The sequence below is a fragment of the Hypanus sabinus genome, chromosome 3, assembly GCF_030144855.1.
Source record: "Hypanus sabinus isolate sHypSab1 chromosome 3, sHypSab1.hap1, whole genome shotgun sequence".
NCBI classification, from domain to species: domain Eukaryota; kingdom Metazoa; phylum Chordata; class Chondrichthyes; order Myliobatiformes; family Dasyatidae; genus Hypanus; species Hypanus sabinus.
This window is the reverse complement of record NC_082708.1, coordinates 98214698-98242326: the sequence shown is the minus strand read 5'-3', so window position 1 is coordinate 98242326 and position 27629 is coordinate 98214698. Positions and strand designations below refer to the sequence as shown.

Genomic DNA, 27629 nt, shown 5'->3' with positions numbered 1-27629 from the left:
CTCCCCTCCTCCTTCCCCTCACCTATCTCCTTCTCCTTTCTGCCCCTCTACCCCTTCACTCTCCCCCTCCACTCCTTCTTCTATCCCTCTCCTCCCCATCCCTCACCCACCTCCCCTCCTCCTTCCCCCTCAACCATCTTCCCCCTCACCCACCTTCTCCTTTCTGCCCTCTACCCCTTCACTCTCCCCCTTCCCCTCCACTCCTTCTGCTTTCCCTCCCCTCTCCCCTTGGAAACGTTGGAGTTGCGGTCGCAGCTCAAAAGGCGGAACTGAGAAGCGCGGCGGTTGGGAGGACGGGACGATATTGTGAGCGTACTGGGGTCGCGGTTGTAGTTGCTTTCCGTGTGTTTTCTTTTAGTTCGTCTATTTACAGCTCTGTAATCTGTGACGATGACCTCAGAGGTCGGGAACCAGCTGGAGGTGAGTCAGAGCGGGGTAGGGAGGGTGGGGAATCGCTGCTCTCCGGCGGTGTGGTGACGAGGACTACCCCGCTGGGAAACGCGTGCTCGGGCCGGCTCATCCGTCGCCACAGCCGCAATGGTGGTCTCCGCAATGTACCCACCGACTCTCGTTGAGTCATGCCAGTCAGCTCTGCCGGGTCAGATGCTAGATATCAAAAGATGCGAACTGTTTGACATCGTTAATGATCTGCAGAAAATAGGGCATCTTTGCTCTGGCAGGCTTCTCCAGAGGAATTCAGCAGGTTAGGCAGCCTCTCTGGAAATGAATAAAGTCGATATTTTCATCAGGACTGGAAAGAGGGAATCAAAAGGTGGGGAGAGGGGTAAAAAGACTAGCTAGAAGAAGATGGGTAAAGCTAGGTGGGGGGTGGAAGGTAAAGGGCTGGAAAGGAAGGAATCTGATAGGAGAGAGCCATACGGAAGGAATTAGGCCCATTGAGTCTGCTCCATCATTTCCTCATGGCTGATCCATTTTCCTTTTCAGCCCCACTCTCCCACCTTCTCCCTGTATCCCTACTTGTCCTGATTAATCATGAATCTATCAACCTCTGCCTGAAATATACCCAATGGCGTGGCCTACAGCTGCCTATGGCAACAAATTCCACAGATATGCCACTCTTTGGCTAAAGAAATTCCTCCTCATCTCCATTCTAAATGGATGACCCTCTCTTCTGAGGCTGTGTCCTTTGGTCTTGGATTCCCCCGCCGCAGGAAACATCCTCTCCATGAGCACTCTTATCGAGGCCTTTCAACATTCAACAGGTTTCAATGAGCCCCCACCCCTTAAATTTGAATTCCACTGAGTCCAGAGCCATCAAACACTACTCCTGATAAGCCTTTAATGCTGGAATCATTCTCATGAATGACCTTCGAACCCTCTCCAATGTCAGCACATCCTTCCTTAGATAAGGGACCCAAAACTGCACACAATATCTTCATATCATCTGTAAATGTGACTACTAAGTCATCAATTCTATTGTCCAACTCATTGAAATATTGCATAAAAAGAAGTCCCAGCACAGCCCTTGTGAAACACCACTAGTCACTGGCAGCCAACCAAATGTGGCTCTCTTAGTTCCCACTCTTCGCTTCCCGCCAATCAGCCAATGCTCTACCCCTGCTAGTATCTTTCATGTAATTCCATGGGTTCTTAACCTGTTCAGCAGCCTCGTGTTTGGCACCTTGTCAAAGGCCTTCTGAAAATCAAATTACACAACATCTACTGATTCTTCTTTGTCATATCCTGCTTGTTACTACTACAAAGAATTGCAACAGATATAGTAGGCCAGATTTCCCCTTAAGGAAACCACGTTGACTTCAGCTGAATTTTTTTTTATTTTTTTTACCACGTGCCTCCAAGTACCCTGAAACCATATCCTTAGCAATTGACTCCCAACATCTTCCCAACCGCTGAGGTCAGGCTAACTGACCTGTAATTTCCTTTCTTCTGCCTCTCTCCCTTCTTGAACAGAGGAGTGACATTTGCAATTTTCCATTCCTCCGAAACCATGTCAGAATCTTCAGATTCCTGAAAGATCATTAATGCTGCCTCAATCTCTTCAGCCACCACTTTCAGAACCCTAGGGTGTACACCATCTGGTCCAGTTGACATATTTATCTTAAGACCTTTAAGCTTCCCAAGCACTTTCTCCCTAGTAATGGCAAATTCATCACTTCTGCCCCTGACACTCTCAAACTTATGACAGATTGCTAGTGTCTTCCACAGTGAAGACTGATGCAAAATACTTATTCAGTTCATCTGCCATTTCCTTGTACCCCATTGCTACCTCTCCAGTGTCATTTTCCAGCTGTCTGATATCTTCTCTTGCCTCCCTTTTACACTTTATATCTGAAGAAACTTTAGGTACATCGATGGGTCCATGTCAGGAGCAAGTTTGAGTAAAGATTACAGAGGAGTATGTTCAAATATGGATAGTTGCAAAGAGAACAGGTTTGCTGTATCGTGAGTAACAGGGCGACCTGTCGAAATATAAATAAATTTTGTGGGAGCTTCCTTTACTGGCTGGAAATTAGGAGAGAAATAGCAAGGGTGCCTGAACAAAACTTGGTGGTAAGGTATGAGGTTTTTTTTTGCACAACTTTGGTTAGAGAAGTTATTAAGGAGGAGCTTCTTCTAAATATCTTTGCACTCCCTAAGGAAAGATGTGGTTGATACACTTCATTCTTGACTTTCAGTGAAGTGGGTCCTGGATCTTGGAGCAGCAGAGACCTTGACAGCATGAAAAAATCCTTGCATATAATCAGTATTGTGTACAATTAGCTATATATAGCTGTGTAGTATTAGAGGTAGTCCAAAAGAGATTCAGTAGTTGATAAGGTGTCTAATTATGAATGTTTTGGATCAGTGCTTCCCAACTTAAAGCACTCTCATACCTGCCAGGGTGCCCCCTAAAGCATCTTCAAACTTGCCAACACCCTCTTAAGCACAATGTACTTTCCATCACCCCCATAGTATTTTTTTAAAAATGTCTACTATATGTTAACATGAGGTAAATGATCTTGCTTCAAATTTTTATTTGTCTTTAAGCCTAGCTTACACAGTACCAATGCACTCCATATCAATGTGGTGGTTTGGTGGTTTTTAGTAAGAGTTGAAATATCTGGTTCAAGTTTTGACTAAAACCCTTAAGCCCCCAAGCTTAACAATGTCCAAGTGGTTTCTGTTTTTTTTTAATGTGTGATTCTCTGCACTGAAGCCTCTTTCAACAAGGTAGGAGGATGGAAATAATACAATGAAGAGCAGTTTGGCTCTTCGCCAAAAAACAAGAAACATTGGAAAGCAATTTTGCTTCATCATTCTGAATTTTGACAATTTCTTCATGCAAGCTCTCTTCCTGTTCTTCCACTTTGCAAAGAAATGGGTTAATTAATCATTTCGGAATTTGCAGATTGTTCAAATCCTTGAATAGATTCTGAAGTCTTCAGTGACTGCAGCAGTAAGCAGTACTCTTGCAAATCGCCATCTGTGAAAGAGAGTGCCATACTTTCCATGCAGAGAAACTGTGAGAACATTCTTCTCCCAATGTTTGGTTTGTATATTTCCACTTTTATCAGAAAATTGGTCATAGTACTTTTTGTCTGGATTAAATTGAAATTCTCACCCTGCAGTTTCATATTTAAAATGTTCATTTTTGTCATTGAGATCGGCTGGGTATGCCATATCACTACATAGAAATTAAATCTTGTTTCCCGAGCCCTTGTCAACTTTGATCAAAAATTTAACCACGGTGTCAAACATTTTAACCAGCAGCCTTTTGACAGCCAGCGCACTTCAGTGTGAAGAAGCAAGTGTACAAACTCTCATCATTATTTTGGCATAACTGGTGAAATATTTTGCTATTTAATGGATGAGCTTTAATTTTGTTGGTTTTTGGCAGCAAGATGTTGATGATGAATTACACAAAGGATTGCAAATGGACTTGGAATTTCTTTTTTCATAAATGTCACTAAACCAGCATGGTAACTTGTCATGTATGGTGGTCCATGTGTTGCACAAGAAATCGTGTTCCTAATCGGAATACTTTTATCCTCAATATACATTTAGAGCTTGTCATAGGTTGATTCTCCCTTGATATTTGTGTAATGCCTTGGTTAAGATTTTTACCGCTGTGCTGTAGGCATTTCATTTTAGCAGTTCTGTAAGAGCAGTCTGTTCTGCTTTCAGTTTGTTTGGGTTTGAACTATGACATAAGGCTTGTTAATCAACTTGGGAATGTGCTGTTAGCCAATCAGTATAGTGCAATTGGGCAAAGGTTCTGGAGAACACTTGGTCTTTGTCTTTGTTGGCAGGAGCTGGGAGAAGATGGGGGGAAGAAATTGGCAGAGGATGCCATCCCTGTTGCTGAAGGTGCTTTGAGCAAATGAATGGCTTCAAGAAGGAAGAACCAGTACTCCTGTGGGAGACCCGTTTGTTCGAGATGGATTTCGAGTGATGTCCAGAAGGTGCTGTGTGCTTTCAAGATGAGCTCCAACTTGTGCGCATTTGACTGTTTAAGAGTAATGGGCCCTTTTTTATTTTTTCCTTTCATTTAATAACTGTTTGTTTATATTAACATTCTGAAATATACTTTATAAATTGTATGCAGTGTATGATGTTATTTCTTGCTGGGGGCAGTAAATCACACAGCTTTCACACAAACTAGGGTTTGGGTGGGCAAGACATCCCAACCTCACCGATCTGGCGGGTCCAAAGTTGTATACACCCCTGACGTATGAAGCTGGAGAAAGGTGGGTTTATCACCGCGGGATCCAGTGGCTGTTAGCAAGGGACTAAGGAGCCGGGTTTCCTAGGATGTCTGAGAAAGGAGCTGGGGGAGAGATCCATTTGTTTTTATTTTTTACAAAAGAGAATCTCCTCTGCATAAAACTTTTCCATTTTTGGTGAACTTTACATAGGCCATTAGCAATGCAGTGAGACTCATCTAGTTGTATCCCAAATTCTGTTTTTTGTAGTTCTTTGCATAGTTGTTGGTCAATGTCTTCACTCATTTTATCGATGCGACAGGCTACAGAGTTATTACTCAGAGGAACTGATTTTAAAATTCATTTTGAGAACAGCAGCATGCACTCCTGATACAGCAGGCATTATTAATCTTTCACCAATTGAATGAGATTTTCCACACTTTGCTATCATTTTGGAAATGTTATAAGAAGCGAAGAGGCACTATCAAGGTCATTTTTTTTTTGCTTTCTTAGCAAATGACTCAAGTGTGCAACGCTTTTTCAAATGCTTCTTTCATCTTCTGGAACTGAGTAATACCATAAGTAGCCTTATCAGGGTGAATTTTACAGAAGTATTCCTACAATCTTGACGGTTTCATAGTTTCGTTAGATAGCACAGTATTACAAATAAGACACATGGGGCATTGCTAATCTGATGGGCATGGAATAAAACAATACCCTGGTATGTAACATTGTATTGATGCACTTTCTGTAGTTGCTGTTTCTTAGCAGGATTAGAATCCAAGCCTTCACAACCTTCAGACTCTGAGATCGCACCGTATGTATTTATCCATCATTAACGGAGCTAAATTAAAAGAAAAATTAACACAAACTAGGAATGCTTTTGGATGTTGATGACAGCAGTGAGTTAATAAGGTCGGTCTGGTCTCATGCCTCAAATTAGGGTTCCACTTGCACTTCTCCCCCCTCCCCCCCCAAGAATTTTGAATGCCCCCCCCCCCAACAACTTCTATTTCTTTTAACGGCCCCCCTTAGGACACGAAACCACTCCCTTAGGGAGGGGTTGTACAGCTCCAGTTGGGACTCATTTCTTCAGAAGAATGGAATGTGATCTTACTGAAACATGGAAGATTATAAGAGGGTATAATGTTGAAGTCTTTTCACTAATGTAAGAATATTGACTGAGAGGGTGTAGTTACAAAATAAATGGTGGTTATTTTAAATTTGTGTGTGTAGGGATTTCTTCTCACTGATGGTGTTGAATCTCTAAAACTCTATATCAGAGTGTTGTGGAGGTTCAGAGAAGGTGTTTAAAGAGGTGGTAGATATATTGAGGTGGGGCAGGTCAGCCATGATCATGTCATGAGGCAAATTGTTCTCAGTCCTGCTCCAGGTTCCTTATTCCTGTATTCAGACCGCAGATTTTCTGTTCGCGTTCACCTTTACAATGCCTCCAGAGCAATTCATTTTCCTTCAAAGTATGGTGGAGCTTCCAATCATTTGTGGTTAATTGGATCTATGATTTCCTGGTCATTAACAAGAAACCAGTCCTGGCATACCCTGGTATGGAAGCCGAGTCTCTTCACATGGTCTGTTTGTTGTGGACCTTGGGGCAGTTCAGACAGAGTGGGCACTATAGTTGAGTGGGAATTAACAGCTTGTCTGTGATATTCTTGAAGTGAACTTGTTGTTGATGCTGAAGAATTTGTTATTAATTTTATATTGCAGAATTTCTGTTGTGAATTTTTTTGGAGATGAGATAATTTAGAAGGTGGTGATTCCAATTGTAATCGATGTTTATTGTGAATTGTGGGTTTCTTACTTGAATGTGGGAAATGGGAATCGTAGGAGCGAAATGGCTCCTTTTGGCCCATCTCAATGCCAACCAATATGCCTATCTACACTAATTCCATTCACTTCCATTAGGCCTTCATTCCCTTATACAGTTCTTACCTTCCAGTTGTCTATGTTCCTATGAGAATTAATCCAGGTTATCCAATCTTTCCTTCTCATTGCAGCTCCTTCTTTCAGGCATTATCCTGATAAAACTAATTTGGCAGTGGGATAGCAACTAGAGTGTTAGAGCAAAGGATAGAGCAGATGGTACACAAGTAGATACAGCGTGTACTGAGACTGTGAGGAAGGATAGGCAGTTGACAGGGCAAAATTAGTCAGTAGGATGGGTTGAAGTGTCTTTAAACTAAATAGAGAATGGGTTCAGCAATTTGGAAACCAGAGGATAAAGAGCAGGAGAGATGAGAAAGGTCTCCAGAATAAATAATAAGACAACATTTAGAAAAGGATAAGAATTTAGCTTCTGGTAACATGGGGGCAAAATTGAAAAGATTGATGATTACAGGAATGAAGATGTTATATTTCAGTGCACACTGTGTACAGAATAAGATTGATCTTGTAGAACAGTCGAAAATTGGAAGGTATGTTGTGGGTATCGTTGAGTCATGGCCGAAAGCAAATCGCAGTTGATGCTTAAAGTCCAAGGATATACATTGTGTTGAAAAGACAGGCAGGTAGGTAAAGGGAGCGGGGTGGTTCCGATATTAATTTTAAAAAAGAAGTCCAATCCTTAGAGGTGACATAGGAAGAAAGAGAATTCCTGTTTGTAGAGGTAAGAAATCGCAAGGGTTAAAAAGACCCTGATAAGAGTTGTATACAGGCCTCCAAATAGTAGATGGGATGTGGGATACAATTTACAGCAGGACATAGAAAAGGCATATAAAAAGGGCAATGTTATGATGGTCATAGGATATCAATATGTGTCAGAAACACACTGAGTCTCAGCAATTTGCAGAACGGTAAACTTTATTTTTCGAGTCTGCAGAGTCGGACCCAACCAGCTCCTGCTAGATTGAGTGCCGAATTACACTTTGCACAGTTTTTTATACCCTACTTGTTTACGACTTTGTGAGTTGCACCCATGTGAGGTGCAGACATTCTTCCTTAATCTCATTACAAAATTACAAATGTGATTACCCCTTTGGCCCACTTATCAGCCTCAGCGCATTAACACTGTTATTGTTCAACCGTTAAGCATGTCTTCCCATTACCCGTATCGCTTCTTTAATCAGCAAGCTATTGTTTCATCCTGATTTTGCAAATTGGTTTATACGTTGCCCTGCAAGTTGCTTTGCACGTTCTTTCTGTGTCAGCACATTCTAAATGGACTCCTTAAGAATCATTTCTCTCAATCCACCCTTTTTCTTTTTAGAATGTGCTATCAGTTGGGCTTTTGCCACGGGTTTACATAGGCTTCTTCCTCTAGCTCTATTTCCCTTTGTAGGAGTACCTGAACAGGATCAGCTGGGGCCCCTGGTTGCATGACTTGTCTTGCCACCCGAGCTACTAGCTCCCGCAAGCAGGGGATCAGACATGGTAGCAGAAGGAGGACCATCAATCCCCCTCCTATAACCCCTAAAGCGGTTCGCCACCAGCCTCCTTTCAACCATCCGTCCAGCCAGTCCCAATACCCCAGCGGCTTTGTTGGTGTAGTTGTTGCAGTATATGACGAGTTACTTCCTTATTCAGTACTTGCCGTCCGTCGGGGGTCTTCCACTCGCCTTCTGATGTTTGTCGGGCTCCCAGCTGGCTCATAGCGTCTATTTCTACTTGGGTGAAGACTGGTAGTTTGTTAAGCCCTTCCCTTATTGGTATCACGGTTAGAAGTCGGACCGTTTGTTCCATTGCTGCCCGTTTGGCTTCTTCATCTGCGAGCCGGTTTCCTATTGCTTCCGGGGCTGTTCCTCGTTGATGTCCTGGAACGTGAACCACTGCAATTTCTTGAGGTAATGTTAGGGCTTCCAGAGTCATGCTTATCATTTGTTCGTGAGCTAATTCCCTTCCCCTGGCTGTTATCAACCCCCGTTCTTTCCAAATCTTTCCGAAGGTGTGTACCACTCCATAGGCATACTTAGAATCGGTGTATATAGTGCCTATTTTGTTTCTTAACAGTTGCAGTCCCCTCTGCAAGGCATATAGTTCACAAGACTGGGCTGACCAATTACCCGGGGGCCGGCCGGACTCCACCGTCTCCCTAGTCCTCCCGTTTATAATAGCATATCCACTGTGTCGTACCCCATTGATGCATCTGGAGGAGCCGTCGATATATAGTTCCTCGCCTTCAATTAGGGGAACTTCTTGTAGATCTTCCCTACTTTTTGTCTGAAGGTCTGTTAGCTCCACGCAGTTATACTCGGTTTCCTCCCCTGTTGATTCCCCGTATAAGAACTGTGCCGGGTTACAACTATTGTTCCTTTCAAAGCTTAAATCATCCCTGACCATCAGAATGGTTTCGTATTTCAGTATGCGAGAGTCCGTCAACCACCGCTGAGCTTTTTGGGCTAAGAGGGTGCTAACGGAGTGCGGGGTATACACTGTCATTCTTCCCCCAAAGGTTAATTTCCGTGCTTCTTCTACTAGTACGGCTGCTGCCGCTACGGCTTGTATGCACGTCGGCCATCCCCGGGATACCGGGTCTAACATTTTTGATAAAAAGGCCACAGGTTGCCGCTTTCCTCCTTTTTCTTGGGTTAGTACTCCTAACGCAGTTCCTTCATTGTTTGTTGCATACAGCTGAAAGGGCTTTTCCAGTGCTGGCAGTGTTAATACCGGGGCCCGAATTAGTTGCCCTTTTATTTTCCTGAACTTCTGTTCTTCTTCTTCGGTCCAGCTGATTATTCCCCGGTCTTCCTTTGCCAATTTGTCGTACATAAACTTCACCAGGGAGGTATAATTCTCTATCCAAATCCGGCAATAGCCCACTAAGCCCAGAAATTGTCTTATTTCCTTCTTTGTCCTGGGAAGCGGTATTTTAGTTATTCCCGCTATTCTTTCTGGGGTTATTTGGCGGTGCCCTTTACTGACTCTGTGTCCGAGATATGTTATTTCCTTCTCGACAAATTGCAGTTTCTTCTTGGACACCCGCAATCCTTTTTCTCCTAGGTAATTCAGGAGTCTTATAGTATCGTCTCGCACTACCTCCTCTGCTGGTCCCGATAGTAGTAGGTCATCGACATACTGTAATAGTTGGTTCTTTTCGGTACAATGGAATCCAGCCAATACTTGCTCCAGTACCTGTTCGAATAGGTTTGGGGACTCCGTGAACCCTTGGGGCAAGACGGTCCACCGGAGTTGCTTCTTCCGGATGTCTTGCCATGCTTTTGATACAAATTCAATTCGTATGAATTGTTCCCCTACTGCCGAATTAGGGTCCACCCCCGCATACTGTTGCACATTTTTCCGCACCCTATTGAGGAAGTCGGTTGGGCTCTCATCTTTCCCTTGGTGGTTTCCAAACGCCTTGGCAAAGTTGTGACCTTTTGGCACAGCCTCCCTTATTCCCTTAATGATGTACTCTCGCCACTGTCGCATATTGCGTCTTCCCTCTTCTGCTTGTTTGTCCCACTGTGGGTCGTTTACTGGAAATTTCCGGTCCCCCGGTAACTCATTCGGCTGTTCCCTTCCCCAAATTGATATTGCAGCTTGTCGTATCATTTGCCTCTCTTGTGCAGAAAATAGCGTTCCCATAATCGCATGCATTTCTTCCCAAGTGTAAACATTAGGTCCTAAGAATTGATCCAACTGTTCTGCCAGTCCCATTGGATCTTCTAATAAAGTTTTCATATCTTTCTTAAATCCTCGTACTTCGGTACTTGTCAGAGGGACGTTTACAAATCCTGTTCCTCCCCGTTCTCCTCCCATTGGAACCTCTCGAAGGGGACACAGCTGTACCTCTTCCTTTTTTAATTCGTCTTTCTTTTTCTTATCTGCTCCTGTCACACTCCTTGTTTCGATCCTTGCTTTTGCTTTTTCCCTAACATCCCTCTCTTCCCTCTCCGGGTCTATTTCTTCTGTTTTTTCACTTTCTTCACGTCCTCCCTCTGCTCCCGCAAGGGGCGCAGAAGGCTGGACATAGGGAGGGGGTAAATGATCGAGTGGGTCCCACTTCCGCTCCCCTTTAATGCCCAATTTAAAACTCCTTGTTGTTACTCCTGGCCAGGGAGCCCAACAAAAAGCATAAGCAATTTCTTCCGGTTTTACATTTGGTTTTGAATTAACGTAAATGTTTAAGGCTTGTCGTACCCAATCCTCCTCAGACCCAAGCCGCGGCCACCAGACCGCAGGTTTTTCTATCGGCTGTTTCGACCAAATTAAACAGTACTGTATCATTTTTTTCTTTTGTTTCCCTTTTAGTCTTCCACATCCCCAATTCTCAAACATTCTACCGAGGGGGCTATCAGGAGGAACCCCCGGGTATGGTCCCGGTCTTCTCCGTCTCCTCTTTCTTTTTAGAGCCACCCCCTCCCATCTTATTCCGCTCTTACTTAATCCCGCACCCTTCTACTGCAACAGTAGGCACTTTACCCGGTGCGTCCCAAGGACTTTTATCAGGAGGACCCCCGGGTAGCGATCCCGGTCTTCTCCGTCCTTACTTATTCCCGCACCCTTCTACTATAATAGTAGGCACTTACCCGGTGCGTCCTGGGGACTTCCAGTACCAGGTACTGTCCCCTTCTCCCCGTTTACCGCTCTGCGCTGTCCGGATATCACTCGCTCAAGCCGCGCTGGAGCGACGAGCAAGGAGTCAGGGACCGCCAAACTCGGCGGGGTGCACCGTCTCCGATGTCCTTCCTCGTGTCCACCGCGGCCGGAGTGTGGATCCCGGACGAGCCCCCACGTTGTCAGAAACACACTGAGTCTCAGCAATTTGCAGAACGGTAAACTTTATTTTTCGAGTCTGCAGAGTCGGACCCAACCAGCTCCTGCTAGATTGAGTGCCGAATTACACTTTGCACAGTTTTTTATACCCTACTTGTTTACGACTTTGTGAGTTGCACCCATGTGAGGTGCAGACATTCTTCCTTAATCTCATTACAAAATTACAAATGTGATTACCCCTTTGGCCCACTTATCAGCCTCAGCGCATTAACACCGTTATTGTTCAACCGTTAAGCATGTCTTCCCATTACCCGTATCGCTTCTTTAATCAGCAAGCTATTGTTTCATCCTGATTTTGCAAATTGGTTTATACGTTGCCCTGCAAGTTGCTTTGCACGTTCTTTCTGTGTCAGCACATTCTAAATGGACTCCTTAAGAATCATTTCTCTCAATATGTATGCAGATAAAAAATCATATTGGTGCTAGATCCCAAGAGGGGGATTCTGTAGGTTGCCTATGAGATGACCTTTTAGAACAGCTTGTGGTTGAGCCCACTAGGAAAAAGGAAATTTTGGGGTTGGGTGTTGTGTAATGAACAAGATTTGATTAGTGAGCTTAAGGTGAAGGAATGGGGAAGCAATGATCATAAAATGATAGAATTCATCTTGCAGTGTGGGGGGGGGAGAAAGGGGGAGAGAGAGAGTGATATCAGATATATCAGTATTACAGTGGAGTAAAGGGAACTACAGAGGCATAAGAGAAGAGCTGGCCAAAGTTGATTGGAAGGGGATACTAGCAGGGATGACAGCAGATCAACAATGGCGGAGTTTCTGAGAGCAATGTGAAAGGCACAGGATAGATGCATCCCAAAGATGAAAAAGTATTCCAAAGGGAAGATGAGGCAAATGTAGCTGACAGGGAAGTCAAAGACAGCATAAAAGCAATGAACTTTGAAGAATCGTTAGTTTCTAGAATGGTTCTGAAGGAATGTAAAATTGCAAATGTCACTCCGCTCTTTAAAGAAGGGAGTGAGGTAAAAGATGGAAAATCATAGGCCAGTTTGCCTGACTTCAGTGATTGGTGAGATGTTGGACTTCATTACTAAGGATGGGGTTTTGGGATACTTGGAAGGCACATAATAAAATAGGCCCAAGTCAGCGTGGTTTCCTTGCAGGGAAATCTGGCCTGACAAATCTGTTGGTATATTTTGAGGGAATAACAGGCAAGATAAACAAAGGAGAGTCAGTGGATGTTGTGTACTTGGATTTTCAGATGGCCTTTGACAAGGTGCCACACGTGAGGCTGCTGAACAAGATAAGAACCCATGGATTACAGAAAAGGTGCTAATATGGATAGAAGATTGGCTTACTGGCAGATTTCAGTGTGTGAGTAAAGGGGGCCTTTTCTCGTTGGCTGTTGGTGTTTCACAGGGATCACTCTTGGGACAGTTATGTTTCAGTGGTTTGGATGTTGGAAATGGATGACTTTATGGCCAAGTTTGTGAGCAATGCTAAGACCGGTGGAGGAGTAGGTGGTGTTGAGGAAGAAAGGAGTCTGCAGAAGGATGTAGGTAGATTAGGAGAATAGGCAAAGCGGCAAATGGAATATAGTGTAGTAAAATGTGTAGTAGACTGTTTTCAGAAATTAGAGGTGCAGAGGGACTTGGGAGTTCTTGTGCGGGATTCCCTAAATTTCAGGGAGTTGTCAATATTCTTCACAAGGCCTTTGAGTACAGCAGTGCTCCTGAGGTCCCAGATATTTACTAATTGGAAATAAAATTTCCCTCTTCCTCCACCCGTGTTGCCCTTAAGGCATTTGTTTAGTTTATTATATTTTTGCTTTAGTAATTCGTTTGTAATCGTTTCTAGTTAAAGTTAAGGTTGTTGAAAGTAAATTCGTTGTCTGTGATATATTGCGGCATGCGATGACATCACACCCGGTTTCGCCACGTCTTGTGGGAAAATATCAGTTTGGAGAAACGGGAAGGCGGGGGCTTATGTGTGCAGGATCAGCATGAAAAAAGTTTTCTTTCTACGCACTAGAAACATTAGTGAAGCAACGCCTTTTCGCCATACGTTAATGTGGAAGAGTGAACAGTAAACAGTTAATCTTACTGGGATCTCGCCTCATTGACTCCAGTTTATACTTGGTGTTTAGTTCAGAGTTTTTACACCTGTGCGAGAACACTACAACCCTGTGCCTCTCTTCTCCACCATCCCCCCACCATAAGTATTTAGCTTCACAAAATGTATTGCATTAGACTTGAATGGATTAAATTCTATCTGCCCCAGTTGCACCCAACTTTCCAGCTCATCACTCATTTTTGCTATGACTATCAATTTTCATGCTGTCTGAAGCTTACCAATCAGACCACCTACATTCACATCTAATTTAAGTATATAAAGATCCCAGCACTAAAACTCTGGGAAACCATCTGTCAAAACTTTCAGTCCGGTGGGTGGAGGTGGGTTAGCACCATTTCACCACTATCTTCAATCTCTTATCACAAGCCAAGTCTGATTCAGTTTGTCTCTGATTCCTTCTGCCTTAATCTTCTGGACCAGCCCACCATGCGAGATCTTATCAAAAGCCTGGGTGTCAAATCTACAGCTTTGCCTTCATCAATTTTCCGAGTGCCTCAAGAAAAAACTCATGGGCCCTGATTCCCTGCACAAAACCATGTTGGCTTTTTTTAATCTATCCCATGAAATCTTGTGCTTGGCACTACCAAATGGAGCGTTTGCTGTGGCAAGACCATTCTCCAGGAGCATGATCATGAGGATGATCCAACTTGAGTTAGCTTTCCCTTACTGGATGTTTAGATTTTCCTAGCATCTTTTTGGAATAGAAATCCTCTCTGACCTTGTTCATAACTTTCCAAGAAGAGGTGTATGTGTTTTGGATACAGCCCAGTCCATCACAGGAACCTCCTCCCCCACCATTGAGCATATCTACAGGCAGCGCTGCCATAAGAAAGCAGTATCTGTTATCAAGGACCCCCGCTATCCAGGCCATGTTCCTTTCTTGCTGCTGCCATTGGGAAGGAAGTACATGAGCCTTGTGTCCTACAAGCCCAAGGTTCAGGAACAGTTATTACCCTTCAATCATCAGGGCCCTGAACCAGTATGGATAACTTCACTCACCTCAACTCTGAACTGCCTCCTCAACCTGCAGATTCACTTTTAAGGGCTCCACAGCTAATGTTCTCAGTATTATTCATTTACTTATTATTATGTATTTGCACAGATTGTTTTTTTGCGCACTGGTTGTCTTTCAGTCTTTTGTATAGTTTTTAATTGATTCTTTTGTATTTTATTCTACTGTGAATGTCTGCAAGAAAATAAATGTCAATAGTATATGGTGACAGGCATACTCTGATAATAAATTTTTGAACTTTTGACTAGATATTGACTGAACTTTGTAACAACTGGTTTTCTGTGGAGAACAATGCTGTTTCCAGGTTGCAGTGAGTTGCAGTGTCATGTGGCATTCACTTGTTCCTTGGAGGAATTGCTGAGGCATCGGAATAATTCATTCTTAGAAGTGAAGCCCATCCCATGAAGATGGTGTTCCTCTCTATGGTTTTCCCCTTCTAGGCAGTGTAATTGCACTTTTGCTGAAATGCCTATAACTGGTAATAATCTTACTGGGGTAGTGATGTTACTGGCAAAGCATTTTAGTTCCTGGGCAATAGTAACAGAGCAAAGTTTGTTGCTGTTGGGGCTTTCCACATGCCTGGACTTGCCAGGTCCCAGACTTCACACTGAGAAGTGATTTCTTTTGAAGTGCTGTAGCTGCTGCACATCAGCAATGACACCAGTTTGATCGAGTGTGGTCTTGGTCCGTGGCCAGTGGGAGCAAGTCCAACGAGTCTGCTGTATGGGTGGACATGCTGACCATTGTGCACTCATTGATGTTGCCTTTCTTGTGCTTCCCGCCTATTCTCCCTTTAATCTTGTGGTCATTTCCTATCTCTTCCCCCCCCCCACCCCCACAATCAATGTTCATCTTTCCCCTTTGACTTTCCACTGTCCCCCAGAGTCCTTTCTCCAACCCTCACAGCATTCCCACCACGCCATTCCAATTTGTACGCCAGTGTGATGCCACTATTGATCCTTCAGGGAAGTTTTGCCCAACCACTCATCAGCCCCCAGGATGGAATGCTTCCCCTCGTCTCTCCAGTTGTTTTTTATTCAATGCACACTGATCTTGGACATTTGGGGAACTAATATTGAGGACATGGGTTTTAGAGTCTTTGAAAGTGAGTCCGTAGGTTGTGGACTCAGTTCAGTGAGTTGACTGAAGTTATCAATGCTGGTTGAGGATCCTGATGATTGAAGGGTAATAACTGTTCTTGAACTTGGTGGTGTGGAGCCTAAGGCTCCTGTACCACCATCTCAGTGGCAGCAGTGAAAAGAGAACATGGCCTAGATAGTGGGAGTTCTTGATGGACGCTGCATTCTTGTGGCAGTGCTGTTTGTGTACCTCGAGTTTCCTCCTCCTGTAGTCACTAATCAGCCAAATTTACAATCTCCTTCCTATATGCCGATTTGTCACCACCTTTGATTTGGCCAGCAACAGTGGTGTGCTCAATGGTGGGGAGGGATTGAGCTGTATGCCCCTCTTTTAGTCAGGTTTTTCCATTCCTGGGTATTAGTGTTTCTGTACCTTGCCACGATGCAGTCAGACAGGATACTCTGTAGAAGTTTCAGCTGACATGCTGAATCTGCGTAAACTTCTAAGAAGGTGGAGGCCTTTCTAATGGCACTTGCGTGCTGGTCCCAGGACAGATCCTCTGAAATGCTATTGTCAAGGAGCTTAAAAGTTACTGACCCTCTCCTTCACTGATCCCCTGATGAGTACTGGCTCATGGACCTCTGGTTTCCCCCTCATGCAGTCAACAATAAATAATTTGGTTTTGTTGACGTTGAGCAAGAGGTGGTTGTTGTGCACTACGTGGATTTTCAGTTTCCTTCCCGTATGCTGATTCATCACCATCTTTGATTTGGCTAATAACAATAGTGCTGTCGGGAAACTTAAATGTGGCATTGGAGTTATACTTAGCCTCACAGTCATTAGTATATAGTGAGTAGAGCATATATGTACTTGGATATTAAATTTACTTTGAATTGAATTGTAATATATTTAAAAATGAAATCTTCCTGCATTCTCTTTTGTTCCAAAGAAACCAACACCAGCATATTTAGTCAATTTGCTGAACCTGGTAATATTGGAATGGGTTTATTATTGTCACATGTACCAAGATACAGTGAGAAGGTTGTCTTGCATTGTGTAGTTGCAGTGTATTGAGGCAGAACAAGGTAGAAACAATAACAATGCATAGAAAGTGTCGTGCAGGTAGGCAAGAAGATACAAGATCATGTTAGATCTATTTTTATTTGACCCTTGGTATTCTTCTGGGAGTCAAAAATGAAGGGCAGTCTTAATTCTAACAACTCTTTATTTTGAGAGCATAAACATACAAATACTAAGCAAACTAAATAGAGCTGAGAAGTGAAGTTTAGAGGTGAATGCATGCGAAGTGAAAAGGAATGACACCTCTAAAAAATCTATCACTTTTATAATAAGATCAGGAAAATTCCTGGATAAAAAAAATTGGGTAGTGCGCTACATAATTAAAACAATTACAGCACGTGAGTAATGTATTAGTACTTAATGAGAAAGGTGATAATATGTTAATTTAGCTGCTATACCACTTTCTGCCAGTGAGTGGGGATGAACCAACACTTGCTGTGGAAAAGTACATGAGTTTGTTTAAAAAGTACAAATCTTATTAAAACTATTATTTAAAAAGTGGTTTCTAACAGTCCACCCTTTTCATTCTACAAGGGACCCTGGCAGAATTGTATCTGCAAATGCATTTCCATGACTTTCTATTATGGTCATTTAAGAGTGACCTTTACATTTTAATACTGTAACTTCTGATAGTTGCATGACTTCCATGAATTCTTGTCCTAGTACGCTATTCTTGATTGGAGTTCCCATGGCTATAAGAAATCCTTTGTCCCCATATATTTCCAAAGTCTTGAAAAACTCTAGAAGCATGTCGAGAATTTGTGTAGATATCAACTGATCTTCTTTCTTCTAGCTTACAGGCTGCAATTAAAGCTTTCACTTCTGCCCGTGGTGAAGTATCAGGAGCCATGTCTCCTGAGGCCGTTACTTCCTCTTCTGTAACAACAGCTGACCAGCTATTCAAATTCCTCGCTCAATAGTTGAGGAGCCATCAGTGTACAGAATCAGATCTGGGTTCAACAAGAGCGCTTCTTTCTTTCATGTTATGTTCTTGCACAGTCAGGACCATCATACTCTTCCATGTCCACTGACTTTACTGTTTTGCTTTTGTGCTACTGCAGACAAAGGCTGCAGGGCTGGGCCTAGTCATTTTCTCAACTTTGACAACATCTCCATTACATCTGCAATTATAGCCTAAAATTGTGCCTTATGAGGTAAAAGGTTGAGCTTGTTGTTGAGGTTGTTGTCTTTGGTGAAGTTGATCTCTTATGCCATCAAGATAAAGCCCATTGTCCTCATCTACCAGGTAACTTCCATATCCATTTCCACTTGTTGGTTAGCAGGTAAAGACAGTTGACCCATCTTTACCAATCTTATTCGGGTGTTGATATCTTGCTCCACTTGTTTGGCAGCTTGTACCAGTTCACTGTAGGAAACAGCAGTTTCACTCTAATTTGATTTTGTTAGCTTCACAATTTTGGCAACATCTGGTTTCAAACCATCCATGAAAGTCAACTTGAAAGAGGCATATATAGCATCTTCGATATTGTCTTTGTTTATTCCTGAGACTCCTGCGTAACTGAGCCAAACTATCCTGTCGTGGTCTTCATATTCAGAAACATCCTCTGAAGGCTTTTGTTCACAATCAACCACTTTCTTCCAATTGTTCTGGTTTGGGGCTTGTCCCTCCAACCATGCCTTAATTTCTTCCCAACCAGCTGGTAAACTGTTTATCCTCTTCTATACTCTTCAACTCTTGTCTTAACTAGTTTATTTGTTGAATTGTTAGCATGGTAGTTAAAATTTGCATGTTATCATATAGGTACAATTTTTATATTGCTAATACGTTGAAGTTCAATCCAAGTCTTATAAGTTTCCTTTTTTTAGGATGCGAAACTTCCCTGGATCACTTGTCAATTTTTTTTTCTCTAGACCTGCTGGTCAGTGACAAATTTCCTGTTTTCTTTAATAAATTCCATCATTGGTCTTTTGTGTTTTCATTCTCTTATTTTTTTTACTGGGGCAAGTTTTGCCATGGCTGCCAGACCAATTAACTTATGACAGTCATCATCTCTTGAGCCACTAGAGGTCTCTGAGTCAGTATCTCAGCAGTTCTGTGGAGTTCCCAAGGTGTCACTCTGTTTGGTGATTAGTCAGTGCTGGCTGCCATTCAATGTGATTGACATCGTTAACACCACCCACTGAGTTGGCTGAACCAGCCACCAGTCTTCCCAGTGCCAGGCAGATTTGCCTCTGAACACAGCTCTTAACTACGACAAATTTTGCATGTTGTCTGTTTACCTTTTCCAATAATGCAGAAATCTTTTTTGCTGATCTGTTATCTTTTTCATTCTGCTCTTTTAGCATGTATGCATTTTCTTCTTTGTCATCCAGTTGATTTTCTAAATCAGTTCTCGCACATTTTAAAGCACCTATCAACTGGTTGCTGGTACCCATACTGTTCTTTTTTCCTTTTGGGGTCCTGACCACACATTTTTTGATCTTGCAGCGTATAACTTCAACATCACTTACAAGCCAGTCCTCACTAGATTTTGTACATCTCTTCTGTATCTCTTTACCGTTTATATGCGTCACCTAAGAGCTTAAGATTTCAGTTAACTTTTCCTTCCTCAGCTGGAAATTTGAGGGATTTGAAACCAGTCTGTTTCAAAGCTTTGGCCATCATATTAGTTTTGATTTTAAGAAGTCCTGTTCACTCCTAGACATCAAATATCTCGCAAAACTCACAACCTGGTTGTGACTATAATACCAGGTTACAACCAAGCAAACATCCATCCACTGTCTTAACTTCTGTCGTCCTCTCATCTAACAACTCGTATAACTCTGTTGTTACTATAATATCAGACTCTGAGTTTATACCGGCCCTACACAGTTTGTGCAACCACAACTCCGTTCACTCTTCAACTCCCTTTAACGATGTGCAAAAGATATTTATTCTTGGGCAGTTGAGGAACAGAGGAATGCCTTGTCTTCCAGCTATGTGCTTAAAACTTCCTTTCTTAGTTTGGTTTGTTCGTTCCACGTTTTGCACCAAGTTGTTGGATCTCTGTTTATTTTCTGATCCTTGAGGTTCTTCTGGGATTCAGAAATGGTGAGCAGTCTAAATTCTAACAATTCTTTATTTTAAGAGTACAATCTAAACATACAAATACTCAGCAAAATGTACGCAAAGACGAAGGGAATAAAGATCTGAAAACTCTATCACTTTTATAATAAGATGAGGAAAATTTCTCATATAGGAATGAATTAGTTAATAGGCCACATAATTAAAACATTATGTGGGTAATGTGTTAATACTTAGCCAATGAAAAATGAGAGGGGTGATTAAACCATTCATTTAGCTGCTATACTGCTTTCTGCCAGTAAGTGGGGATGAAACAACTCATACTGTGAAAAATACATAAGTTTATAAAAAGCACAAATGCTATAAAAAGTATTATTTAAAAATTAGTGGGTTTTAACAATCATAATGAAAAAGATTGTGAGTCAAGAGTCCAAATTTTGATTAAAAATTGGTAAGGGTCAGTGGAGACATGCCAAATGTCTTTAGCCCTCCCCTATGGAAGTAGTGATGTTGGTGAGCTTTCTTGGCCATGAGGTCTATGTGGCTGGACCAGGGCAGGGCTATTGGTAATGTTCACTCCCAGGAACTTGAAGCTCTCAACTCTCTCAATCTCATCAGTGTTGATTAGATAGCAGTGTGTGTGCCATCCCATTACCTGAAATCAATGACCAGTTCTTTGTTTTCCTGATAGAGAGAAAGGTTGTTATCAATATCTTCATTAATCTCTGCACTCTTTGGGACAATAATATCTTTAATGTGGTGATTAGGGCATTTGTGATGCTTCAGGTGTAGTCTAACTGCTGTTGCCTCCATGCTCTGTATTCTTGTTTTGGGTAACCATTTGGCAGCCCATACAGTACACATACCACTTGTGTACCTGACTCTGGAAATCAGTACTAATTCAAACTCTTTTCTCAACAAAAGGAAAGAATTCAAAGCTATTCTCACTCCTGTGGAAGTGGAACATAGCAGCTTGTGGAAATGTGTAGCTGGTCTAAAAGTGAAATAATCACATAAATGATGAGTTGCCTTTGAAAGGGATGAAGCCATTTTCTAATTGGTCCCCTGTCAATATAGATGCATTTGACTCCATCTGGTATTAAGTTCAAAGCTACAGTCTACTAATTGCCAGCCTGATCCTGAAGTAACTACAGGTTTTACCAGTTGACATAGAACTCATTCAGTTTACCTTGCTATCATCATTATTATAGGCATTTTTAACCTTGAAACAAGAATATTGGGCAATTGTATAGCAAGAAGAATTAAAATTTGATCACACGGATGTCTATAAGGTGTGAAAATGACAATCCAGATTTGTTTGTTTGCATGGATTGACCAGAAGGTTGAACCCTAGGGAACCAATTCAAACATCTGGGTATATATTCAGTTGTGGCAAATGAAATTAGCAGCTTTATCAATTGTATTCAAAAAGATCAACAGATTTCTGGATATTAGAAGGATGTTGGGAGAGAACCCAAAACTGTTATCGGGGTAAAAGATGGACTATGTCCTTCTCCTGCTCCTGTTTCTTGTATTCACATTTTATACATGGCCTTACAAAATTTATAAGAAATATTGCTAACTTTATCCAATAGTACTTGTGCAAGTGATGGCACTCACTACCTATTCTAAACTGCCTTCACAGCTCTTTTGAAAAGGGCTGTGATGTAATAAATTCAAAATGGATTTCTCTGCAGATTTCAGATTGTTTACATATTAAGCACTAGTTTCATACAATCCAGACCCACATGATTTTATGTACTCATTTTTATTTTGTTATTTTGGAATGCCACACAGGAACAAGCCCATCTGATAGCCTATTGAGCCTGTGCTGCCAATTAAACCCATGTGACCAGATAACTAACTGTATGGTGTCTTCTCACATTCTAAAGATAGAGCTTCTGAAGGAAACCCACAGGGAGAACGTACAGGTTCCTTACAGATGGTGGTGAAATTGAACCTGGGCCATTATTGCTGTAGCAGTGTCACTCTAAGCACTGTGCTACCATGCTGTTCTTCTTGTTTTGACAATCTACACTCTGCCCAGTCCTCCAACAGCTTCAGCTGATATTGCTCAGTCAGTTACATTGCATCTTTGAATAAACTGTGTGCTGATTGCATCTAACCTGACACCATTTCCGGTTGGCTTCTGTACCACAAGGTGGTTGGGAATGTATGAAAATCTTCAGGGTTTCTTTCAAACAAAACCTGAGCCAATAATTTGAAACTTTTTATAACTCAATAGACAGGCAAAATGTCCTATATTACAAGAAATCTTCAAAAGCTGTACACAGATGTTGAGAACATTTTGGGTTGGTGACTTTTTGTCAAAACTAAAATATTACAGGTTTTAACAGTTGGTTTTAACTTGGGGTTAAATTAGAAGGAATAGAGAAAAGAAAGAATGGTGATTCTGTGGAAGGCAGGGGGCAGTAGAATGATTGGTGGGGATATAAAATGATAGCCTGGCAGTAACATCTTGAAGTTGTTCACGTCAAAGGAAATGGCAGTAAATAAGTTAGAAGACAGAAGGAAATCCCTTCAGATTGAAGAGAAATCCTGCTTCAACATGAACATGCTGAAATAAATTAAGATGCTTGCAAAGCCAAAACAACTACAGATGCTAGAGATCAGAAAAACTTGTAAGACCTCAGTTAGGTCAGGTAATGTATGAATTTAATTAAGTAACTTCCCTGCAGTAGCTCTTCAAACCTTTTCACATGGAATTACTGTGCAATGAACACAATTCAAAACCTCCTGTACAACAGTAGTAAAATATTGTCCAGCTCTATTGAAAAGACTGCACTCACTTTTCTGTTGATGCTAAATTTAATTGGTTTGCTTATTATTCATAAAATAGGGCTAGCTGTAACTAGATTAAACATAGATGTTTATCACTAACTCATTGGTAGGTTATGGACAATTAGCCTGTGAAAATTATTTGCTTAATAAGAATAATGTAGCATTCAAAAGTAGAAAGTACTGGTGGGTCAACATTAGCAAAGAAAGAAACAGTTGATATTCCAGGTCAAGGATGCATCAAGCACAAAAAATACAAGCCCCTAAGCTCACCACATTGATGCTGACCTTTTTACCTACTGATGCCATTTTCCCCAGATGACTGTATCCTTTCGTGCCTGTTTAAGAATGTGTAAATGCCTCTTAAATGGAATAAGTCTGCCACCACTTTCAGCAGTGTATTGCAGGTATCAAACACTCAAACATGCCCTCAATTCCTTTTTAAACTCCTCACTCTCCTTAAATCGATGCATTCATGTCTTTTAAGTTCATGGGAAAACTAATATCTTGTCTGTGTCTCATAATCTTATATGCATGTACTGTGCCTTGTAAAAGTATTCAACTTCCAACATTGTGTTCACATACATGAATATTATGTAAAGGGGGTTTCTTTTTTTTCTTTGTTACTGTTGGGAAAGGGTTTCCTTTTGTTAACTAGCAGGAATGATAATTTACTGATAATGAGAATGGTATTCCTTTGTAAACCAAATGGGGATTAATGTTCTTTCTTCTGAGTCTGTAAGCTTTTGTTGACGGGCTTTTGGGCAGATCGGCACGAGGGGGTCGAGAGAGAGGACGCAATGCTCTAAGCTGGGCGAGGATCGGACCAGGAGATTCTCCGAGGAGGGGGGTGATGAAGCTAGATGTGCTTGGTTGACCACTCGGAGGTCCTGAGCTACGAGTCGAGGAGTTCGGAGGGGATCGAATGGTGGCCAGAAGACTTCAGTAATTGAGCTCCAACGGTTGTGCACGAAGTGGTTTGGACTTTGATAAGTTTGGCGCCTTTTCTTTAATTTTCTCTTCATATATACTGTATCGTTATTAATCACTTAGTTATAGTAACCTTTATAAATTGTACTCATTTAATCGCATATGGTGTACTGTCTGTTTTTGGGCGAGGCGGGGACATCACACAGCATCCACACCAGCTGATTACCCAGTTTGGCGGGGCCGAAGGCTGCTCCACCTAGACGAGAACGAGCTGAGCGAGCCTGAGGCCACCCAGGGGGTTACATTGTGGGGTGCTCGTCCGGGGTTGATTTCTGTGGAAGCTGTGTGATCACCCTCTTTAAATTGTGTCTGCGGCGAAGAGCTGGTGTGCCTTTGTGGGTGTGCGATTGCTGGTTATCGCTGCGTGTGTGTTGGGTGGGGTGGTTGCTGTTGGCTGACGAAATGGTGGTGGGACCATGGGTTGTCCGTACTGTTTGGAGATTGAGGAGTGACAGGTTGGGATGTTTCAGCAGTGGTGAGTTCCGCCCGGTTATTGGAATAATGTCCAGCCCTAAAGGGGCGGAGGCGTGGGCGGAGCGGACCCCTCAGTTGTTGGGTGAGTGGCAGTACTTGGCTGAGGGAAAGCGACAGGGACGGGTTGAAAGTTTGAGTAGGCGGGCTGGTGACTTTGTTAGAACTGTCAGGCGCAATTACCTCGAAGTGACTGCTGCCAGTTCTGGGAAAGTGTGGGAAAATGCGTGTGGTTCGACTGGAAGTCAAATGCCGCAGCTGGGGGGCTTATTATATCTGTGGCAGGAGATTGGTGGGAAGTTTTTAGGGTATCCCTTTTTGCCTAGGGGGGCAGATAAATTGCTTGTGGTGCCAAGGGGATCTGTCAAGGGGATCAGTTGTTCCGTTGATTCGAGAGGTGTCGGGAAACTTAGAGGAGGCCCAGTGGGGGAACGGCTTGGGGTCTCTGGGGGAGCACGTTCCCAGCAATGTACCAAGGAACTCCCGAAAGGAGCAGACCCTATTCCTGAAGGCTTAGAGGGGCCATGCGCACAGGTGTTGTTACGGATGGATGGAAGTCAAGTTAAAACCATCCTCGGCACCGGGGCGCTGGTGAAGTTGCTGTACAGTTTGTTTCATAACCGTTATTGGAAGCATTTACCCTTGACAACATTGAGGACACTGGAGATTCGGGGTACCAGTGCCGGTGATTATCCAGACAACGGTTGTTGGTCAGTGAAAATGGAGTTCTTAGAGGCAAATGTGGAGGAGACTGAGGTTCATGAATCGTTAATGCTGATGTGTACGGACACTGTTGAGACGGGCAGCGTTTCTGTTCGAGAAAGAACCAAAATCCTGCTGGTGCGCTTGGGAGCCTGCCCGGAGGAGGCGGGTGAGCGCTGTTTGGAGGCATTGTCGATGCACCCAGGGTTTCGAGCTGCTTGTGCGGACGTGTGTAGCAGCATTGGGCTGATACCGAATTCAAACAAGAGCCAGTGGTGGTACGGCCTGGGGGAAGTATCTGAGGGTGAGACCCTCTTCGTGGACGCTGCGAAATACCACAAGGGAGGGGAGTTGACTGCTGAAGACACCTCGGAGAGAGAGAGGTTGCGGCGACTGGCCCCTACAGCCATGGAAGATGTAGGCAGCGTGTGTATGGATTATATTGCGTTGAAGAGGCGCACTGTCAGTGACCAGAATATGGCCCTGAGGGCCAGAGAGGCGATGGCCTGTCTGAGTGGTGTGAAGTGGTTTAAGGTGCTGGATCTGAGGAGTGGATGTTGCCAGATCCCGATGAGTGGGGCCAACAAGGAGAAGACGGCCGTTATAAATTCCCTAGGAGTCTTCGGGTCCGAAAAGATGCCACAGGGCATATCTGGAACCCTTGCAACCTTCCTGCGGGGCAGGTGGAAGACCATAGGGGATGTGGAGGCGTTTGGAGTTTTGGTGTATGTGGATGATCTCTTGGTATTTGGATTTGCCTCAGGAGAATATGAAGTGAGGTCGTTGCAGGAGCAGCTGAGAACTACCGAGTTAAAGTGTTTTCGGGACACGTGCCAGGGCTGGCGAAGGTCGCAGCTCGTGAGAGACTGTCTCTACGGAATCAAGTTTGAAATGAAGACGGAGAGACTGGAGAAAGTGATCTGGAACCATTCGGAAGACTTGCACGTTGGAGAGAATGAAGAAAGTTGTCTGACTGAGGGTAATAGCAAACTGAGAACCCGGAGAGGGGAGTTTGCAGAGGTGAAGAAATTACAGACGAATCTCAGAAGAGAGAAGCGGAAGCTTGAAGGGAACCTGAAGATGACCATCGACAGTTCAAATGAAGTGCAAAACCTGAAAGTTGATCTGGAAGAAGTCATGAGGAAGAAAAAGCTGGAGAGAAGTGCAGTGAATACTGAACAGGAGGCTGAAGAGACTGCGGGAGCAGTGCAGGCCACGTGTTTCCGTTTGGAGAAGATCAAACAGCAGCTACCGATCACAGGAATGAGGAAGAATACAGATTCGATGGATGATGTGCTGGATGTGTGGTACATGCTGCCTTTTGCTGACTTTCCCTCGATTGAGGAAGAGACCTTTGGCCCTTCTCCCATTGAGTCAGGTGTAGCAGGGAGGGTTAGCTGTGTGCAGTGTGGGGCATGAGTGAGAGGTTGAGAGAGGAGTTGGTAGTGGGCCCAAGGTATCCCCAGTTGTGTCCGAGCCTGAAGGGTTTAGGTGAGGGGGTACGGAGGCCTCAGAAGGGTTAGGGAACTCCCAGATAGTTGGCCTAAGTAGCGCCTGAGGAACAGGGAGGAGAGGGGAGGAGATGTCACTGTTTGTGCTTGGGTTACGGTGTGTTGGCAGGAAAGGTGGCGAGTTATTTAGTAGTCATGAGGACATGACATTTATTTGGTGGAGGAAGTGTGTAAAGGGGGTTTCTTTTTTTTCTTTGTTACTGTTGGGAAAGGGTTTCCTTTTGTTAACTAGCAGGAATGCTAATTTACTGATAACGAGAATGGTATTCCTTTGTAAACCAAATGGGGATTAATGTTCTTTCTTCTGAGTCTGTAAGCTTTTGTTGACGGGCTTTTGGGCAGATCGGCGCGAGGGGGTCGAGAGAGAGGACGCAATGCTCTAAGCTGGGCGAGGATCGGACCCCAAAGGGGGGTCCGAGGCAGGGAGATTCTCCGAGGAGGGGGGGGATGAAGCTAGATGTGCTTGGTTGACCACTCGGAGGGTCCTGAGCTGTTTGGAGAGTCGAGGAGTTTGGAGGGTCCTGAGCTGCGAGTCGAGGAGTTCGGAGGGGATCGAATGGTGGCCAGAAGACTTCAGTAATTGAGCTCCAACGGTTGTGCACGAAGTGGTTTGGACTTTGATAAGTTTGGCGCCTTTTCTTTAATTTTCTCTTCATATATACTGTATCGTTATTAATCACTTAGTTATAGTAACCTTTATAAATTGTACTCATTTAATCGCATATGGTGTACTGTCTGTTTTTGGGCGAGGCGGGGACATCACACAGCATCCACACCAGCTGATTACCCAGTTTGGCGGGGCCAAAGGCTGCTCCCCCTAGACGAGAACGAGCTGAGCGAGCCTGAGGCGACCCAGGGGGTTACAATTACAACACAAGATTTTGATCAATTTGAGAATTATGTTTGTGAATTATATGATCTTTTTTCCCTGGAGTAGAACCCAAAAAAATAGAAAATTGTGAAGCATGGAATACTAAAAATTCAAAAACTGAAATGTTAGTAGTTCAAATGTAGTTATCCCCTTTTGCTCAGTACTTAGTTGAACCACCTCTCACAGCTATTACAGCCAGTGATCTTTTTGGATAAGTCTATATCAGTTTTACACAGCATGATAGAGCAAGATTATCCCTTTCCTCCTTGCAAAATTGCTCAATCTGTGCCAGGTTGGGGAGTGGTGGTTGACAGCAATCTTGAGGTCTTCCCAGAGATGTTCTCTTGGGTTAAGGTCAGGACTCTGGCTGGGCCACTCAAAAACACTATTTTCTTCATTTAAAGCCACTGCATGGTTGCTCTGGCAGTATGCTTTGGGTCATTGACTACTGAAAGACAAACTTCCTCACAGTTTAAGCTTTCTGGCAGAGGTTAGAATGTTAGCAGCATTCACCTTCCCATCAATCCTGACCAGATTTCCAGTGCCTGCTGCTGACCAGCATCTCCGTACAATGATGCTACCTCCACTATACATTCGGGATGGTATTC

At 43.2% G+C, this 27629-nt stretch overlaps 1 protein-coding gene across 3 annotated transcripts in view; it reads left to right on the top strand.

Moving 5' to 3' along the window:
• Positions 1-263: 263 nt before the first annotated feature.
• Positions 264-27629, top strand: part of tmem192 (transmembrane protein 192) — a 60986-nt gene continuing 33620 nt past the window's right edge. For 2 of the 3 annotated variants that reach the window (XM_059964853.1, XM_059964852.1), the window contains exon 1: positions 264-420. In XM_059964853.1, coding sequence (XP_059820836.1) covers positions 391-420 — 30 coding nt within the window. In that variant the 5' untranslated portion in view covers positions 264-390. Of the gene's footprint in view, positions 421-23244; positions 26877-27629 lie in introns of those variants that run through there. The other variant, XM_059964851.1, reaches the window with a different exon arrangement.